This window comes from Vanellus vanellus (genome assembly GCF_965231255.1).
Source record: "Vanellus vanellus genome assembly, contig: HAP1_SCAFFOLD_105, whole genome shotgun sequence".
Lineage (NCBI taxonomy): Eukaryota > Metazoa > Chordata > Aves > Charadriiformes > Charadriidae > Vanellus > Vanellus vanellus.
Window position 1 is genome coordinate 91,842 of NW_028128366.1, and position 19,876 is coordinate 111,717.

Here is a 19,876-nt window from a genome sequence, read left to right on the forward strand (position 1 = left end):
GGAAAATTTAAATAAGAGTTGCTGTTACTCACCCACCAAAGCCTAACCACTACAACTGGCCCTTTCACAACCAGGCCTGATCGCAGAAGAAAACTGAAATATCCCAATTCCCGGTTCAAACACAAGCCGTGGAGCTGCCCAGACCCCACGTGTGGGCTGGGCAGACGGGGGGGCTCTTCTTCTCAAATCCCGCAGGAAGAGAAAGGGCAGGAGTGTTCTCCCAGCCCTGGAAGAGGCTGTGGGGAGAAGGTGGGAGGGAGGAAAAGGCTGCCCAGGAGTGGAGTCAGGGGAAGGAGAGGGCTCCATCCATAGGGGAAACGCCATTCCTGGCCACACAGGAGGCTGCGGGACCACCCTGGGGATGGATTTGGGGGCTCTCCCTGAGGGAAACACTGCTCTCAGCCATGCAGGAGGCTGTAGGGCAACGACAGAGATGGATTTGGGGCCTCTCCCTGAAGGAAACCCCATTCCCGGCCACGCAAGAGGCTGTGGGGACACCCCGGGAATAGGTTTGGAGACTCTCCCTGAAGGAAACCCCATTCCCGGACACACAGGAGGCTGTGGGGCCGCCCGGGGGACAGATTTGGGGGCTCTCCCTGAGGAGAGCCTGTGGGGAGGAGGGAGGCGGGGGCCGCCCCAGGGCCGGGGCCACTCCTGGAAGGGGAGGGGGGGATCTCCAGCCGCCCACGCGGGGCTGCCCGAAGCCTGAGGAGATGAAAAGAAGAGGAGAAAAGCCAAGAGTTCCCTCACCGCCATCGCCTCTCACAGCCCCGGCCCTCCCCGCCGCGCCTCATGGCGGCTGTGTGCGGTGTCACCTGAGCGGGGGGCGGCGGCTGTGGCAGGAAAAGGCGAGAGGGGAAGGGAAGGGAAGGGAAGGGAAGGGAAGGGAAGGGAAGGGAAGGGAAGGGAAGGGAAGGGAAGGGAAGGGAAGGGAAGGGAAGGGAAGGGAAGGGAAGGGAAGGGAAGGGAAGGGAAGGGAAGGGAAGGGAAGGGAAGGGAAGGGAAGGGAAGGGAAGGGAAGGGCGGCGCCATTTTGAATGGGAGGAGAGGGGAAAGGGGGGGCGAGAGATGGGGGGGGGGGGTGGGAGCGAGGGTGTGAGGGGAGTAGGTGTTGTGTGAGGGGGGAGTGAGAGGGGAATGGGTTTTCGGGAGAGGGAGGTTTGCAGGGCTGTGAGGTGTCTGTGAGAGAGGAGGCCCCGGAGGGAGGTGAGTGGAAAGGGCTGTGTGTGGAAAGAAAAGCTTTAAGGACAGGCCGGGCTGGGGAAAGGCGGTGGGCCCTGAGGGAGGGCTTGGGGACCGGGGCCGGAAGCGTGGGTTTGGGGGCAAAACTCTGGGAAAGAAACTGCAGGACAGGGCCAATCTGAGTATACAGTTTTAGCGAAGCTTCAAGGAAAAGGTGACCAAACGCGCCTCTTGTCCTTTTGAGAGCTGGTTTTGTCTAAGTTATTCATGCGAGTGGACTTTTGCCACACGGGATGGGAACTTTCGCTTCCCGGGATAGCTGATGCCCCTGGATAACCACTGCCCGCGAAGCACTGCGAAACCCCGTGATCAAAAATGAGAACAAAGGCCGGGTTTTGCCTCTCAGAAGGATCTCTAAGCCCCACCTCCAAGTTATTTTCAGTACCTTTCTGGTTGTTTTCTTTCCCCCCATCCCCGTGATGTCCGTCGGGGGGGCTGGCGGAGCTCTGCAGGCGGATGTCCGGCTCATTTTGGGGAGGGCTGGGCTGGTTTCGGGGGGTCCCGGCTCTTTTTGGGAAGGACTGGGATGGTTTCGGCCTCGCATTGCCCGACGCGGAGAGAAGCTGTGGTGCGGGGCTCGTTCTCCTCGGCGCGGCCCCGCCCCCTCGCTCGCGTTTGCCGCGGCGACGCAGGGGGGCGTGGCCCGGGTTTTCGCCTCGGCACATGCGCGGGTGGGCGGACGTGAGGGGGAGCACTTCCGGTGTACGGCGTCGGGCGGGAGCTGCGACGGTCGTTACCGGGGGAGACGGGGGGACCGGAGCCGAGGAGGGCGGGAGCGGGCGGGCGGGGCGGCGGCGGCGGCGGCGGCGGCGGCGCCGCGGAGGTGTGCAGGGCCAGTTCGGGGGGTTTGTGGGGTGGCGGGACCGGGCTGGGGGGCTCGGGGGGCGGTCTGGGCCTGTTTGGGGGGGGCAGAGCCGAGTGGGGGGTCCCCGGGGGAAACAGGGCCGATTCAGGCCCCCGTCCCCCGCTGCCGCCCCCTCACCCCCCGCTCGCTCCCCGCAGGTGGCGGCAGCCCCGGCCGCAGCGCAGGGTGCCCGGGGCCGGCCTGGCCGGGCGCTTGGCTCCGCTCTCAGCCCCCCCCCTTCCCCCGGCAGGTCAGCCCGGCCGTGCCTGGACCAGAAGGAGCTGTCCCCACTGATAGGACCTATAGGCGGGAGAGGAGGGCAGGGGGACCTGGGGGCTTGGGGGGGACAGGGGGTAGAGAGAGGCATCACTGCTCAGATGGTATATGGTTGGCAGGGAGCCCAGTGGGTTCTGTGGGGCCCGGTGCTCCCTCCTCGCTGCCTCCTCAGTTGCCCTGCAGAGGAGGAGAGAGAAGAGAGCCCGCTGCACCCCGTCTCCTCCGTCGGGGTCCACGGGCAGCACCCCCTCCTCAGCAGGCGGGCAGGGCTGCCCAGCACAGGCAGGGCAGGGCAGGGCACGGGCTGAGGGTCTGGGGCAGGATCTGGGGGTCTCCCACACACTCCCTGCTTCTCCTGCATCGACTTGAGCTCCCATCCTTCATCTGCTAGTCAAGAAGCTGCTGAGGGAGGGGACAGAGTGAGCGGCCGGCAGCCCCCGGCACAGCCCCAGCTCAGGGCTGCCGTGGGGTGTGGGCTGTTTGCATGGTGCTCGGTGCCAGGGACACTCACCGCTCTGCTCCTCTGGGCGGGCTCTCGTGTCCGTCGTCCCTTGCTTTGGCTTCTTCCAGTCCCTCTGCAGGACCCCGGGAGCTGGGTGAGACGGGAGCAGCTCCCAGCCCCGCGCCGCAGCCCCCCACACCACCCCACGCTGCGGCACAGTGCGGTGCAGCAGTCGCCTACCTGGAGCCGCTTGGTCCGTAGCACAGAAGAGACCGTGCTGAGCCCCATCAAAAGCATCACGAGCGGAGCCAGGTGAGCTGTGGGGGGGACGTTGGAGTCCCTCCTGGCACCAGCTGCGGTGCAGCCGCGCAACCCTGGGGTGCCCCCCATGGGAAATGTTAAAGAAATAAAATGTTGGTCTCTGTCCCTGGTGCTGTGGTTCCTCCTCCCATCCCGCAGCTGGGGCGGTGCCCCCCTCAGTGCCCGACCCAGTGGGACAGGCTGGCACTGCTGGCACCCACCAAGCTGGGGGGTGGGGGTGTCAGGGGAGCTGGGTGGGCTGGAGAAAGGGAGGAAGCACCTCTTGAAACCAGCTCGGCCCTCCCCAGCCACAAAACCCTCCCCAGAGGCACCAGAGGGGACCCCCAGATCCTTGAAGGGCTGCCCCAGACTCCCTCTGGCCTGCAAGAGACCCCCCCCAGGACCACATAAGGGCAGCCCAGGACCCCTTACGGACACCACAGTGGCGTCCCAAATCTGGGTTCTTTACCTGCTGGGCAAGCCAGTAACACACGGTGTGGGAGCAGCCAGCCAAGCCGGTTTCAGAGCACAAGAGGTGAGAGGCAGGGAGCTGCCATCCCACTCAGCTCCATCCCCGCCGTGCCTTGGCTGTGCAGAGAGAACTTGGGGGCAGCTGCAAAACAGCTCAGCCCGGGCTTATCTCAAGATGGCACAGAACAACCAAAACCAAATGGCCCTTAACAAACAAAATGCCCCGAGTCCCATCCCACCACTATTCCCGTGAGGTTGAGCACCGGACATCACAAATTGGCAACAGAGACTTCGCTGTCACCCCACCAGAGGGAAATATCCCAGACAGTGTAATCCACTCTGGCATAATCCTGCACCCTCACCGAGTCAGGAAATATAAACCGCAGGGTCTGGGGAGACAAATGGGGAATCCTCCAAGGATACAGCTGGCCCCTCGGAGATCTGCCCCCCCATCCAGGACGCTGTACAGGGTAACTTCCCCGGGATGGAGCGACCTCACCTGAGAGAGAGAGGGTAAGTGACTAAGAAACATCTGTACGGTATATGCCATGTGATTGAGTTTGTGACTGGTGCACTCTTTTAAGGCATTAATATCTAGCGCCCTTGTGGTTTGTGTTGCTATTGTTCAGGGGCATTTGTAGCTCGCAATAGTGGATCCCGCTAATTTCTTTTAAATTGCAATAGTGTAATCGCCATCGCACACACAGAACTTGCAATAGTGACGTATTGGACCCGTGAGCGAAGTCCAAAGAAATTATTAATTTGAACTTCTCAGTGAAGCCCTTTTTCCCGTTTCGTCACACTCCCCGAGCCACTGGGTAAAGCGACACCTGGCAAAAAAACCACCACCACCACCCCAAAAAAAACCCCACAGCACATCCCCCACTCCCCACCCACCCCTTCTCCCCCCATCACAGCCATGGGGCAAACTCCCACCACCACCCCCCCAATCTCAGCTCGGCCGTGACCCCCCCGAGACACTGGAACAAAAGCAACGGAGAGCGAGCTCAGGCTCGTGTGAGCTGGAGAGATTTCTCTTTGTTTTTTGATGTTGTCATTGGGTGGGTTTTGGTTGGTTTTTTTCACAGAACACTTTGCAGTGTGGTGTCGCAGCCCCCAGGGCCGGCGCTGGCACCGCCACCTCACCCCCGGCTCTCGTCCCTCTTGCCCGATGGCTTTCACCACTTTCCTTGCTTGGTTTGGTTGGTTTTTTTTTTTTCCTTTTTACCTTTCTTTTTTTATATTTGCGGTTTTTGTTTCCTTTTCCTTTTTTTTTCCTCTTCCCTCCCCTTTTTTCATTTTCCCTTTTTTTCTTTTTCCCCCTTTTTTCTTCCCCCCCTTTTATCTCCTTTTTCTCTTTGTTCTTCTTTCCCCTCTTTTTTTTTCTCCCCCCATTTTTTTCTTTTGGTTTTTTTCTTTTTCTCTTTTCAAACATTTCTCAAGCTTTCTCCGAAGGAACGGCCCCTGGCTCTCAGCCAGCAGAAGGAGACTATGGAAGAGCTCTGGCACCCGTGGGATTGCTTTCCTTCTCCCGCCTCGCACTCAGTAAGAGTGTGTTTTCCAACTCATTTTTTTTTTTATTAAGAAAATAAACAAAAAAAATGCTCCAGCTATCAGTTTTACAAGGCATAGAAAATCTGTAAAAGGGAAACAGAAGCGCAATGTGCTGAGGTATGAAAACCTGAGGTAGTTTTTGTGTGTGGATGTGTGTGTGTCATTTGGGGTTGGGGGTTGTGTGTGTTTTATTTTTGAAATTAAAAAAATAATAATAATTTTGCTAGTGTTTTGGTTTTTTTTTCCCCCAGCCCTGGGCTGACAACCTCTTGGAAATCTGTTTTCCCCCCCTGCCCCTCTTTTCCCACCTTCTCTCCTTGCAACCGGGATCTTTCCCCAAAGCGTTTACGGCCGAGCACGGCCTTTCTTTAACCTCTAGAAAAGCCGGCTTGTGCTAAAAAACAAACATCCCCCTCCCGCCCCCACCCCCTCTGAAATGAAATAAATAAATAAATAAATAAATAAAATCCTTACAAAACTTAAAAATCGCCGTTAGTTTTTTTATCGTTACATTAATTCTAAAAACTGATGAGCCGCTGCGCTGTGTGCCGCAGCCCAACCTCCCCCCCTCAACGCTGGGTGAGCTCCTCTGGCCATGCCTGGGATGAAAAACCGGTGGCTTTTAGGAAATAAAAAATAAAAAATTAAAAAAAAAAAAGAATAATAAAACCTCTCTTTCTCTCTCTCTCTGCCTGTGTTAGTCCAACTAAAGGGACAGCGTCGGGAGGCGAGGGAGGAGGAAGGGGGAGGCTGTGGGATGGAGAGAGCCCTCCCCGTACCCCTCGGCTGTGCACCCTCGCAGCGCTGCGGGGAATGGGGGGGGGGTGTTTGGGGGGGTCTTTGGTTTGCACAGGGTGGCCGTGGTGGGGGCTCAGCCCCATCCTTACAGTGCTGGGGAGCACGGGGCTACCAGGCGCAGAGTCCCTCCCCCAGTGCGGTGCTTTGGTGCGTTGAGGTGTTAGATGGGGTGGCACAGCCCCTGCCCGCCCCGGGAGGGGGGACACCACCTCTCCGGTGGCACTGGATGGGTGGGAGGGAGGGAGGGAGCAGAGCTCTGGGAGCCATGGAGAAAGGTGTGGGGGTGTCCCTCATCGTGGCAGCCCCCAGCAGCCCTACCCCGCCACCCGGCCACCCCAAGGGACACCCAAGCCCCAACTTGGTCCTCTCCCCGTTGGGTGATGCCCTTCCACCCACCCCGGAGGTGCTCTCCTCTCCTGCGGGGGGGACGCCCAGCGCTCGCCTGGCTAGAGAAGCACCGCGGGGGTGCTTAGGGGGCATCTGAGCTTCCCCGTTACAAGGGCGTAATTAGTGCACCATTAATAACCATTAATAACGACTTTGGCTCTGCTAACCAACTGCGGCGAGGCCCCCACCCCGCTTTAGCACAGGCTTCCTGATGCCAACGCCTCCCCGAGCCACTGGGTAAAGCGACACCTGGCAAAAAACCACCACCCCCCCAAAAAAAAAACCCACACCACATCCTCCACTCCCCACCCACCCCTTCTCCCCCCATCACAGCCATGGGGCAAACTCCCACCACCACCACCCCCAATCTCAGCTCGGCCGTGACCCCCCCGAGACACTGGAAAGAGAGCAGCGGAGAGCAGCTCAGGCTCGTGTGAGCTGGAGAGATTTCTCTTTGGGTTTTGATGTTGTCGTTGGGTGGGATTTGGTTGGTTGTTTTTCACAGAACACTTTGCAGTAGAGGACAAAAACGTGGTGTCGCAGCCCCCGGGGCCGGCGCTGGCACCGCCACCTCCCCTCACCTCCCCCCTCCCCCGGCTCCTGTCCCTCCTCCTGCCCGGGGGATGTTCCCACTTTCCTTCCTTGGTTTGTTCGTTTGTTTTTTTCCTTTCTACCTTTCTTTTTTAATATGTGGGGTTTTTTTTTCTTTTGCCCTTTTTCTTCTTTCTCCCTTTTGTTTTTCGCTTCCCCCTCCTTTTTTCTCTTTTTCCCCTTTTTTTTCCGATTTTTTTTGCCTTTTCCCCCATTTTTCTCTGTTTCCCCTTTCCCCCCCATTTTTATTTTTCTCTTTTTTCACTTCTTCCCCCTTTTTTCTCTTTTTCCCCTTTTTTCTTTTTCCCTTTTTGTTTTTTGCTTTTTCCCCCTTTTTTCTGTTTCCCGTCCCCCCCGTTTTACTTTTTCTCTTTTTTTACTTTTTTCCTCTTTTTCCCCTTTGTTCTTTTTCCCTTTTTTTTTTCCTTCCCCCCCTTTTTTCTCTGTTTCTCCCTTTTCCCCCGTTTTACTTTTTCTCTTTTTTTACTTTTTTCCCCTTTTTTTATCTTTTTCCTCTTTTTTCTTTTCCCACTTCCCCCCCCCCCCCCCCCCTTTTTTTTTTTTCTCTTTTTAAACAAGCTCTCTCCTGAAGGAGCGGCCCCTGGCTCTCCGCTGGCAGAAGGAGCCTACGGAAGAGCTCTGGCACTGACACGGGCGGGAACACCCACTCACACATCGCAGCACAGCAGTTAGTTTGGCAACACCCCCACCCCCTGTCACAAGTGAGACCCGCACAGACAAAAGGCTCCTGAGTGAGGGCACTGGGGCAGCCCCACCTTAGAAGCAGCAGAGGAGCAGAGCCGTCCGGAGCCATCAAGAGCACAGGAAGGGCTATTCAGGGCCTCATTGTCTGCGCCGAGTGACCGTCTGCTGAGAACCGCTCTGGCGGCTCAGAGCTCAGCCCCAGCAGCAGTCTGGAGCCAACGGGGAAAAGTACACCGGGAGGAAGACTGGCAGCCTTCCTCCACAACGCCCCGGAGAGAATGACCAGAGTGCTGCCTATCCCTATCGCTTTTCAAACTCGGTTCCTTTTTTATTAGAAAATTAATTAAAAAAAGATCTCCAACTCTCAGGTTTCCAAGGCACACAGAATCTCTAAAAGGGAGACACAAGCGTGAGGTGCTGAGGTACCCAAACCTGCCCACGTTAGTCCAACTAAAGGGAGAGCGTCGGGAGGCGAGGGAGGAGGAAGGGGGAGGCTGTGGGATGGAGAGAGCGCTCCCCGTACCCCTCGGCTGTGCATCCTCGCAGCGCCGCGGGGAATGGGGGGCTGTGTGTTTGGGGGGGTCTTTGGTTTGCTCCCCTGACCTGCTGGGGGTGGGGGAGGAGGATTTGGGAGGGGGGGATGTCCGGCTGGGGGGTTACATTCATCGGGCGGTGCTGGGTGGCACGGCGGGAGCCTCCCTTGCTGTGCTGCGGGGCCGGGGCTCCCGGAGCGTGTTTCTGCTCCTGCTGCTTCACCTGCTGGAGCATTTCCCTCATCTTGCGCTGTGCAGTCTTGGGGAGGAGAGGGGAAAAGGAAGAGGTGGGGGTCAGGGCACCGCTTCTCCCTCCACCACCCACCCCCGAGCCCCCACCGAGCATCTCGACACTCCCAACAAGCTGTAATTAATTTCAGGTTTGTTATGGGTTAGTCCCACAAATTGATGCGAGGAGACGGAGCCAATTAAGACTGAAGTATTTATTAGCAAGCGGCAGCAAGCAAAACAGCGCTGGGCGGCCCGGGAGTCTCACTCCGCCGACGGCTCGCACCCGTTTCCCGAAAGTCCCTGGTTTTATACTCTTCTGTCGTGGTTTAGGCCAAATCCACCACTGGGGACCCGAGGGACCCCAGACGGGACCGACAGATGCTCCCCTCTACCCCTCTACAAAGAGAGAGGCAGAGGAGGAAAAAGAGACTTACGAGTTTAGAAGAAACTAAACTACTTTAATGAAATATTAATAATAAAATAAAAGGAAATAATGAAAAATATATACAAAACCGTATCAAGCTCCCGAGATGACAATCACGTCACCGGCTGGCACTGGGGCAGTCCCAGGCTGGACTCAGTGACGGACGGGAACTGGATTCCGGATCCAGAGTCAGGATTGGGATCACAGGCAGACAAACAGAGTCCTCCTCAGACGTCGGCCATTGAAGGAAGAGCCCGTGACCCTTTGATCCCTCAGCTTTTCTACTGAGCATGAGGCAGATGGGATGGAATACCCTGTTGGTCAGTTTGGGGTCACCTGTCCTGTCCGCTCCTCCCTCCAGGTGGGACACCACTATGCTTTTCCGCTTCCGACCCTCCAACGTGGCAAATGACAAAGTTGTTTGGCCGTGGGGGTTATAGCAATAAGTATAAGCAGGAGCCTCTCTGCATCCCATGCCTGGGCATCAGCTATAAACATTGGTCTGACCTCTCTGAGAGAGTGAACATTGTCTGCACAATATGCAGTTAACTTCAGGAGTTAGAAGAGGCCCCGCTAAGCAGCGAAGTTACTGAACAAAATTGGTTCTGTTTTACCTCAAACCAGGACAGTCATACAGGCAGAAGTGCATGTCTGCACATAAACAAAACTGCTCAGCGTTGCTTAGAATCCTGCGGGACTTTGGTTGGGGAAGTTTGAAGCGCTCTTTTACATTTCCAAGGTGGGGAGAGACACATTGCTTTTTCCAAAAGGACTGAACTGTAACAATTTATATCAAACTGAGGTTGTTTAGCCTGGAGAAGAGGAGGCTGAGGGGAGACCTTATCACCCTCTACAACTACCTGAAAGGAGGTTTTAGAGAGATGGGAGCTGACCTCTTCTACCTGGCGACAAGTGATAGGACAAGAGGAAACGGGTTCAAGTTATGTCAGGGCAGGTTTAGATTGGATATTAGGAAGCATTTTTTCACTGAAAGGGTTATTAAACATTGGAATAGGCTGCCCAGGGAGGTGGTGGATTCACCATCCCTGGAGGCGTTTAGGAAAAGGGTAGATGAGGTGCTTAGGGACATGGTTTAGGAGTGGTGGTGTTTTTATCAGGGTAGGTTAAAGGTTGGACTTGATGATCTTAAAGGTCCCTTCCAACCTCACTGATTCTATGATTCTATGAAACAGTGACCTGAATGGTTGTTTTATTCTTAGATGATGGTTTCGCACGTGGACTTCTTTTCCCCCAAGTTGGTGCATTAGATGATCCTGAAGGATATTTGTCTATAGAAAAAACACAGACATTGTTTCCTAATTCCAGCTACAATTTCAGGAAAGACTCTCTCAGTCTGAGCAGTGAATTGAATGTTACATCAGCTGAAGTGTCAGCGAAGGCATCAGGCGAATTGTACACCGTCTCTGCCCTACAAGCTGCTGTTAAATACAGACTTTCTCTCTGGCATTTTAAAGACCATTTGTAACTCGCAGCGTTTGCGTCAGCCTCACAGGATCTTCCAAATGAGGCGATTCTGCCACAGACACCCGTGACCTGAACAAAGGGAATGTTCCTGTGCTGAAAACCTTCCCAAAGGCATCAACTGCTTTTGGATCTGATGACTCCATAGTGCAGTCTCCTCCTTTATCTCTGCTTGCGAAGGCAGGAGCGGCCGGGCAGTATTACGGTTTGTGCTGGGCAGGGATTTTGCATCAGAGCACGCTGCCTAATGACTGACCACGTTCTGTAACACTTGGTTAAAAATCTTTATTATTAATACTCTGGTTTTCTGGGCATTGCAGACTAATTCCGTTCATTCCAATTACTAATTGCACAATAATCCCCAAATTTGCAGTTTATACGCAACATGTAAGTACTACCATTGGCAAATAAAATGCCAATGACGTACGGTACTAGATTGCACGCGGCTTTATTGGCAAGGTAAAAATAAAGTGAAATATGTAAAATGATTGTTACATCTGAAACAGATGACCAAAAAGAAAGATGCAAGACTCAGAATCCCACCTGCAGGCTTCTCGTCAAATTTATGACACAGTGCGTGCTATCAAGGCGACAGTAGCATATTTCAAAGATGGAAAAAAGATGAAGGAAAATATCATCCTGCACAAATGGCAGGAAGAGTGAATTCAGTCATCTGTCCCACATAAATCACATGCAAAAAATAACAATATAAATCACAAAAAGTTAGAGTACATTTAAATCAATAACAGAAATCTGAACAAGACCCAAGCCCAGGTTTATCCAAGATGAAAGATAATCCTAAATAATTAAACAAATCATAAATCCAATCCATCATAATCAAACCTCCAGTGAAATCCTAGTTGTGGAAAAACACCATGCAAAGCGAGGTCATTCTTTCATCCCCTGCTGGGAGGAAACATCTGAACATGAAACTCTTCTTGAGAGAAAACAGAAATTTTACTGCAAAACTGGTACTATTGCTATCAATATTTAAATATCAATGAAAATGAGAAGTCAAAGGTGGACTAATCCACAGTTTATTACATATTTCAAAAGAATAAATCACATAAAAGAGGGTGTAAAAAGTGGGGATGTGTATGTTACTGCACATTGGCACATTATCACATTCATCCCTCTTTGTTGGCAGAGAAATTAATTCCTGCTATGGAGGCAGCTAAATTACTCTTCGTTAATATTCTGTCTGACTAATTGTAAAGCTTTATAAAGCTTTACATTTCTCCCTATGCATACCGCCCCAATCTATTTCTGAAAATTATGCTGGATCAAATTTACTCTTGCCTGTATTTAGGCAGAAATAACTTAATAGTCACCCGCACGGACAAAACCAAAAGCAGCACAATACAGACGGGTATATTTGAGGCATTTTAAGAACCTCGTGTAAGCAGGAACCCACCTGTAGATCCATTGAGCTTTGGTTCTTGGGTGACAGTGACAGTACGGTGGACCACACATGCTGCGCTTCGAGGTTCTGAAGAACTGAAATGTCTTTCTTCCAGTTTCTCTCACATAAGGCATAGAAGCAGCACTTTCACCATCCTTACGTCGACCCCTTTGTTGGTGACGTGGTTTTACTTTGGGGTCTGAAGTGTGAATTCCTAAACGTGAAAAAACAAACATAAACAATAATGTTGGGCTATTACTCAAAATTTGACATATTGCAGGAGACTGGAGGATGGAAGACAAGATTAAATAAATGATCTTTGTTGATAGCCCAGTCCAAACATGTACTGACCATGTTTGACCCTGAGAACAGAAGTTAACTAGGTAGGTAGCGCTAAATCATCTAACAGTTTAGTCAATGAAAATGAATAAGCCAACTGTTTTCTCAAAATACCTCAAGCAGCTTTAAGTTTGCTCATCACAGGCTCCACGGGTTTTTGAAATTCCCACCTTTTTTTTTTTTTCACAGAATCACGGGCTGGCAGGGGTTGGAAGGGACCTCCGGAGATCATCTAGTCCAACCCTCCCGCCAGAGCAGGATCGCCTACAGCAGGTTGGACAGGAATGCATCCAGGTGGGTTTTGAATCTCTCCAGAAAGGGAGACTCCACAACCTCTCTGGACAACCTGTTCCAGCGCTCTGGCTCCCTCAAAGTAAAGAAGTTCTTCCTCATGTTGAGATGGAATTTCCCGTGTTCCAGTTTGTGCCCATTGCCCCTTGCCCTGTCACTGGGCACCACTGAATAGAGTCTTGCCCTGTCCTTACTGCATCAGTTGGCCTAACAGAGACTATCTATCTCTTTCCACAGATTTTTTGTCTCATTTAGATTTTTTTTAGTTTTTACAGATTCTTTTGGAATGCCTCTCACCTCATGTGAGCAACTTTGTTTTCAAAATCTAGATTCTGTTTTCTTAGTTCTTCCAGTTCTTTTTCAGTCTTGGAGGCTCTTACTCCAACAGCACAGTCAACAGCGACACTGGTACTTCTCAGTTTTTGCTGTAGAGCAATTTTCTCTTTCTCAGGCCCGCAACATCCAGTAAATTTACATTGAAAACTTTATTTGCTAACTTGCTTCCTTTAGGAGAAATTATTTTATGTCTTAAAGAATCCGCATTTGCAATTTATTTCCTTACTGAATCACACCCCCTTCTCTGTTTATTATGGTTACCTTGTAGACAGTATAGCTTTACCGAAAAAAAAAACCAACAGCCCCAAACCTGGAAAAAATAATGTCATAAACCACGTGCTGATCATGGCTGTGTTCTACATGAAATTCATGAGAGACTTGCTAAGAATAAATGCCATTTTGAAGCCGTTTCAGACCACAATCTAACAACAGCTACAACCACCGTCACCGTTTCCTTTCTCTTCTGCATCTTTTAGCAGTCAAACCCTGCCATTACGGTACTGAAGGAAACGGAACATTTGCAGAGGGTTTGCACATATGTCTTTTTTTAAGACACCTATGTGATCATGAATGGCTACTGAAAAAATCACAGTCAATATTCCTGTAAGCAATTTGGGGTCTTTTTAATTGGACTTCTCCGGTTTGGCCCTGTACTTTCTTTTCTGCCTTCATTCAAAACAACTGCTGCTACTAAGGGGCAGACAGAAAGCAAAATCACGGAAAAAGGAAAAAACAAGCACAATTTGAGAAAAATATCTCTAGACATTAAGCAACAGGTATTTTAAAAGCCTCAAATTAATTGGAAGCGTAAGTGCTGGCCTAGAGTAATATTTAATGTCCTAAATAGTCTGAATGTCATTATACAAGCATGCTATAATATCCCCGTATACTTTATGATTGGTAAGGGATCTTTAATTGTACAAAAAGGTCAGGAAGCATTAATATAGCAGTACTGAGCAACAGGAGCAGCAACAAAGAGCACGGGGAACGTGAAGAAGTTACAGTCACGAAACTGCTTTTCTTCTGGTCAGGTTTGGTTGGGTGGGCGGGTTTTTTTAGAGGCAATAGGGAGAGTTGGCCTGCCTGCACCGAGGCTGATGATGTCTTTCAAAGCCACGGTCTAAGTAACACATTCCTTGTCTTCTCTTACATCTTTTTTTTTTGTTGTTTCTTCACATTTCTTCTCAAGTTCGCTTTCCAACTATTTAATTTTTTTCTGAAGTGCAGCTATCAGATTTTGTTCATCAGCTTTGCTCTGAAAAATTACACGCTTTCACAAACATCAAGTTTAATGACCACTACCTAAGCATTTTTCTCCACTCAAAAAATAAGGACTTCCTATTGGCAGAATTAGTTTACATTCTAAAGTGAATAATCACCATCGAGTAGCTGAATTAAAAAAAAAACAAACAAACAAAAAAAAACCCCCACGATAATTCTACTGTAAATCCTTTACTTTTCTTCTGCAAGGAGAAAAAAAGAACAGCCAGGAAGATCACCAAGTTCCATTTTCCAAAGAAGCCTTAAAAGTGGTAATTCAACTCCTCACACTCCTTCAAACTTATTTCAAGGAGCAAGTATTTTTTCAGGCTCTTCCTGTTGTTTGAGGAATCTTCCAACAGCAAAGCTAACAGCTCACAGGTAACCCAGCTGGTGAGCAAACGTAAATTTTAAAATCAAGTGTAAGTCTCAATGCCTGCCAAGAGGACTTAATGTTTCCCCCCAAACCCAGCACATCGATGCAGAAACTTGACCAACATCAAACATGATTTTAAAAATCACTTCTACCTCAATGCTGCTGCTCAGCCTCCTGACTCCTTTCCTCAGTTCTTCTTCTTCTTTTTCCACTTCATGTTTTTCTCTCAGCAATTTAGCAAACGCTTTTTGTTTTCTCTGGAGTTCTTGGTTCAGCTCAGCCTTTTCATCTGACAAAGAACTTTTCCTGCTTTTCCTTATTTTAAGGTTATCTGTAAATTTTGTAATCGGATATTTTACTTTCTCTATCTGTGTCTGGAAGAAAACCAACCAACCAACCAACCAACCAACCAGCCAACCAACCAGCAACCCCCCGAAATCAGGACTATCAACAATACAATGATGCAATACAACGATATGTTACCCAGTACTCACTGTCAGCCCTTTGTTTGTCAATAGTCTCCTGGACGTTCTATTTGTGTTGCAGCAGAAATAGTCTGCTGTTCAGCATCAGCAGTCGTTTCTGCTCGGAGGTCCAGAAGTGCTTCACTCAGAGCCCGAAAATAAGAAATTCAAGTTCTATTAAGTGAAGAAGCTGCTCATACGAACATTACAAAACAAGAAAAGCCAATTATATTTTACTCTCTTATATTATGCAATTATATTCTACACCCTGTTCTACTATACACGGAGTCTGAAGCATTAAGCAATATTAAACGTTTATGTGACATAGGGATTAATTTTTGTTGACTAACTTTCTGCTGCATCTCTTTTTTGCCTAACTGGCTCTTCCACTGTTCCACCAGGTTTTTCAGCGTTCCTGTGAGTGCTCTATTGTTTTCTTCTTTTTGGGATCTCTAGTTCAGCCTTTACATTTGCTAAATCCTTCTCCACCTGAGATAAGATGTTCCTCAATTCATTTGCTTCATCTTTTAAGTTGTTCCACATCAACTGTGTGCTCTTCCTGAAGCCTAAGAAAAAAATAAGCATTAATAGGGCACACTGCGATAATTAAGTTAGCAAACTCCAAATAAATAATGATTTTATAGATTTTATTATTGTTAAAGCAATGACACACAGACTTGGAAAGAGCAAAAAACACTGACTCAACAAAGGCATCCTCCATCTAATAAGAAAATTACTCAAGAAGATCAGCAAAATGAGATGGGGGCATGGTTCATTCTAGTTCCTGGCCCTAACAGGAAAAGACAGCAGCACGCCTTTTCCCTTTTAAACAAGGGTTATTTTTTTGTGAGTTTAAGCTTGTTAGGCAGCAAGCCCAAACGGAGCTTTTTTCAGGAGAAAAAAGAAAATAAACGAAACACAAACCACCAAATATCACAGTAGCTTCAGGACGACTCTCGTACCGAGACCCGTTGACTATTTTCTTTTTCACTGAATGGCATAAAGCTGACAACAGAAAGGCTTTTCTTTTCTAAGCCACAGTTTTTCAGTATTAGCCTCAATGAAGGGCTACAGATTAAAAATCATTTACACTTACCAACTATAGTGACTCTTTTGAGTTAGTTTTTCCAGCCAAATCTTAAATTCAGCAAAAAGATGTTCAATCTGAGAGACCAATCCTATAGCAGCAACACATAATTGACTTGATCCAATCCCGTTGTGATTTATGTTAATAGTCTAAAAACTTACTGGGGTCTGATAGTCTGATACTCTTGGATTTTCATTAAAGTAATTAGTTTTTGTTTCTCCAATTGAGATGATGTTTTCTTTAGTTTTCCAACAAGTGAAGGAAGATAATGATCCTGTTCTGCTACAGTTTGCTCCATTTCAGCTAAGTGGAGAAAATCCTTGCTGTTGGAAGGTGAAGACTTTTTCATTAACTCCTCTAAAACAGAACAAATGTATGTAAGAAATACTTTAAGCTTTAAAACAAAGGTAAGCATTAGCAATGCATTTTAAACTCAGTCCTGAACATAACTAAGCATTAATATCTAACAAACGTGTTTATTTAGTGAGATTTGATTCTTAGTCCACAGAAAAAGCAGCGACGCTGGTTTGAAAAGAGCTTTATGCATCCAATGATCCACAGAATAAGGTTTCATCTTATAAAGCATCAAGAGGAATTCTGCATTGAAATGGGTCAATTTAACATAACCACGGATTGAATGAAAAGAACAGAAAACAAAATATACCTCCCTCTCCTAGAAGTCTCCATAAATTAGGAGGATAGGAAAAATGCCCATATATACTGAGGTGGTAACTTTGGTTTTTCACACTTCACCTCTAATCCATCTCTTGCCAATTCTCTCAAGAATAGTACAGTAATTTTTTATCAATGGTCCATTTCTTTTTTCTGTCATCACTTAGTACTTACTTTTGACTGCAAAACTGTTCTTCTGACCAACAATTTTAAAAACTTGGGAACAACTTCTCTAATCCCACAGATACACACAACTCACCAAAGCAGTTTCTTTGAATTTATTAAGGGAATTGTCAGAATGCAAATTTAGCTTCTGGTGTTGAACTCTAAGGTTTTCCTCATGCTTCTTTGCTATTTCCTCTTGTTCCTGTTAGTTCAAAATAAAAATATAACTCTACTAATGCACACTATTCCAGAAAGTCATGAAACTACATTCCCTTCACGGTAATTGCTCACTCACTGCTCAGTACTGCTCTCCAAATTTTCCTCTAATTGTGGCAGTTTTAAAAATTCTTTTCTTCTTGCTATAATCAATGTGAGTGTTTTTTTTCCTTTTTAACACTACTGGAAAACAATCTGCCTTTGTAATTTTAAGATATGCAGCAAGTGGTATGGTGCAACAGGACAGGAACTGGGCAGGAAAACAGTTGGTGTCGCTCCTCACCAAGGGAAAAAAGGAGGACCCGGGGAATTACAGGCCGGTCAGTCTCACCTCTGTGCCTGGCAAGATCATGGAGCAGATCCTCCTGGGAACTCTGCTAAGGCACATGGAAAATAAGGAGGTGATGGGTGAGAGCCAACAGGGCTTCCCTGAGCACAAGTCATGCCTGACAAATTTGGTGGCCTTCTATGGCTGAGGTACATCATTGGTGGATAAGGGAAGAGCAACTGACATCATCTACCTGGACTTGTGCGAAGCTGGACACCGTTCCGCATGACATCCTGGTCTCTAAACCGGAGAGAAAGCAATTTGACAGATGGACCACTTGGTGGGTAAGGAACTGGCTGGATGCCACACTCAAAAAGTTATCGTCGACAGCTCAATGTCCCAGTGGAAGCCAGTGACAAGTGGTGTTACTCAGGGGTCAGTGCTGGCACCAGTGCTGTTCAGCACCTCTGCTGGTGACATGGATGTTGGGATGGAGTGCACCCTCAGCTACTTTGCTGATGACATCAAGCTGTGTGGCACAGTCAACTTGCCTGAGGGAATGGATGCCATCCAGAGGGACCTGGACAGGCTGGAGAGGTGGGCCTGTGCAAACCTCGTGAAGTTCAACAAGACCAAGTGCAAGGTCCTACATCTGGGTCGGGGAAATCCCAAACACAAATCCAGGCTGGGCAGAGAATCGATCAAGAGCAGCCCTGGCTTGGGGGTGTTGGTGGATGAGAAGCTCAACATGAGCCGGCAATGTCCACTCACAGCCCAGACAGTCAACTGCATCCTGGGCTGCAGTCATTCTGCCCTTCTACTCTGCTCTCGTGAGACGCCACTTGGAGTACTGCGTCCAGCTCTGGAGACTCCAACATATGAAGGACATGGACCTGTCGGAGTGGGTCCAGAGGAGGCCAGAAAGATGATCAGAGGCCTGCGTCAAGCTCTGGGGCCCCCAACATAGGAAAGACATGGACCTGTTGGAGTGAGTCCAGAGGAGGGCGACAAAGATGGAGCACCTCTCCTATGAGGACAGCCTGAAAGAGTTGCGGTTTTTCAGCCTGGACAGGAGAAGGCCCCGAGGAGACCTTAAAGCCCCTTAAAGTACCTAAAGGGGCTACAGGAAAGCTGGGGAAGGACTCTTTATCAGGGAGGGTAGCAATAGGACAAGGCGTAATGGTTTTAAACTGAAAGGAGGTTTTTAGATTAGATACTAGAGCGCAACAGCGCTCCCGCCTTAAAGGGGCCGCGCCATCGAATCGCCCAGCAAGACCGGGTGGGGCCCACTGCACCGACACCGCGCCCAGCCCGACCCGCGCCGCCACCATGAGGGAGATCGTCCACATCCAGGCGGGCCAGTGTGGCAACCAGATCGGGGCCAAGTTTTGGGAGGTGATCAGCGACGAACACAGCATCGACCCCACCGGCACCTACCACGGCGACAGCGACCTCCAGCTCGACCGCATCAGCATCTACTACAACGAGGCCACCGGGGGTAAGTATGTGCCAAGGGCCATCTTGGTGGACCTGGAGCCGGGCACCATGGACTCGGTGCGCTCAGGACCCTTCGGGCAGATCTTCCGGCCGGACAACTTCGTTTTTGGCCAGAGCGGCGCAGGCAACAACTGGGCCAAAGGCCACTACACGGAGGGGGCCGAACTGGTGGACTCGGTCCTGGACATGGTGAGGAAGGAGGCGGAGAGCTGCGACTGCCTCCAGGGCTTCCAGTTGACCCACTCGCTGGGCGGTGGCACCGGCTCCGGCATGGGGACCCTCCTCATCTCCAAAATCCGGGAGGAATACCCTGACCGCATCATGAACACCTTCAGCGTCGTCCCGTCCCCCAAGGTGTCCGACACGGTGGTGGAACCCTACAACGCCACCCTGTCTGTCCACCAGCTGGTGGAGAACACGGACAAGACCTACTGCATCGACAACGAAGCCCTCTACGACATCTGCTTCCGCACCCTGAAGCTGACCACCCCCACCTACGGTGACCTCAACCACCTCGTCTCGGCCACCATGAGCGGCGTCACCACCTGCTTGCGTTTCCCCGGTCAACTCAACGCCGATCTCCGCAAGTTGGCCGTCAACATGGTGCCCTTCCCTCGCCTCCACTTCTTCATGCCCGGCTTCGCCCCCTTGACGTCACGCGGCAGCCAGCAGTACCGCGCCCTCACCGTCCCCGAGCTCACCCAGCAGGTCTTCGATGCCAAAAACATGATGGCCGCCTGCGACCCGCGTCACGGCCGTTACCTCACGGTGGCCGCCGTCTTCCGAGGCCGCATGTCCATGAAGGAGGTGGACGAGCAGATGCTCAACGTCCAGAACAAGAACAGCTCTTACTTCGTGGAGTGGATCCCCAACAACGTGAAGACGGCCGTGTGTGACATCCCGCCGCGGGGCCTCAAGATGGCCGTCACCTTCATCGGCAACAGCACGGCCATCCAGGAGCTCTTCAAGAGGATCTCGGAGCAGTTCACGGCCATGTTCCGGCGTAAGACCTTCCTCCACTGGTACACGGGCGAGGGCATGGACGAGATGGAGTTCACCGAGGCCGAGAGCAACATGAACGACCTCGTCTCCGAGTACCAGCAGTACTAGCAAGAAATTCTTGACTGTAAGGGTGGTGAGGCACTGGCCCAGGTTGCCCAGAGAAGCTCTGGCTGCCCCATCCCTGGAGGTGTTCAAGGCCAGGTTGGACAGGGCTTGGAGCA

At 50.3% G+C, this 19,876-nt stretch overlaps 2 protein-coding genes across 3 annotated transcripts in view; one reads left to right on the forward strand and one right to left on the reverse strand.

Moving 5' to 3' along the window:
* The window catches only part of LOC309684512 (E3 ubiquitin-protein ligase TRIM36-like), a gene marked incomplete at both ends in the record, with an annotated part of 36,174 nt that extends 17,687 nt beyond the window's left edge, over positions 1-18,487 (reverse strand). The window contains one exon of the mRNA XM_082500407.1: positions 18,374-18,487. Coding sequence (XP_082356533.1) covers positions 18,374-18,487 — 114 coding nt within the window. The remainder of the gene's footprint in view (positions 1-18,373) is intronic.
* Positions 18,486-19,763, forward strand: LOC309684509 (tubulin beta-5 chain-like; the record flags this gene model as incomplete). Of its 2 annotated transcripts, XM_082500406.1 has the most annotated exons (2): positions 18,486-18,658; positions 18,770-19,763. In XM_082500406.1, the coding sequence occupies 2 exons, from the start codon at positions 18,486-18,488 to the stop codon at positions 19,761-19,763; spliced, it is 1,167 nt and encodes a 388-aa protein (XP_082356532.1). The 2 variants fall into 2 exon arrangements, with proteins under 2 accessions (XP_082356532.1, XP_082356531.1); XM_082500405.1 differs by having other exon boundaries at positions 18,486-19,763.
* Positions 19,764-19,876: the final 113 nt, after the last annotated feature.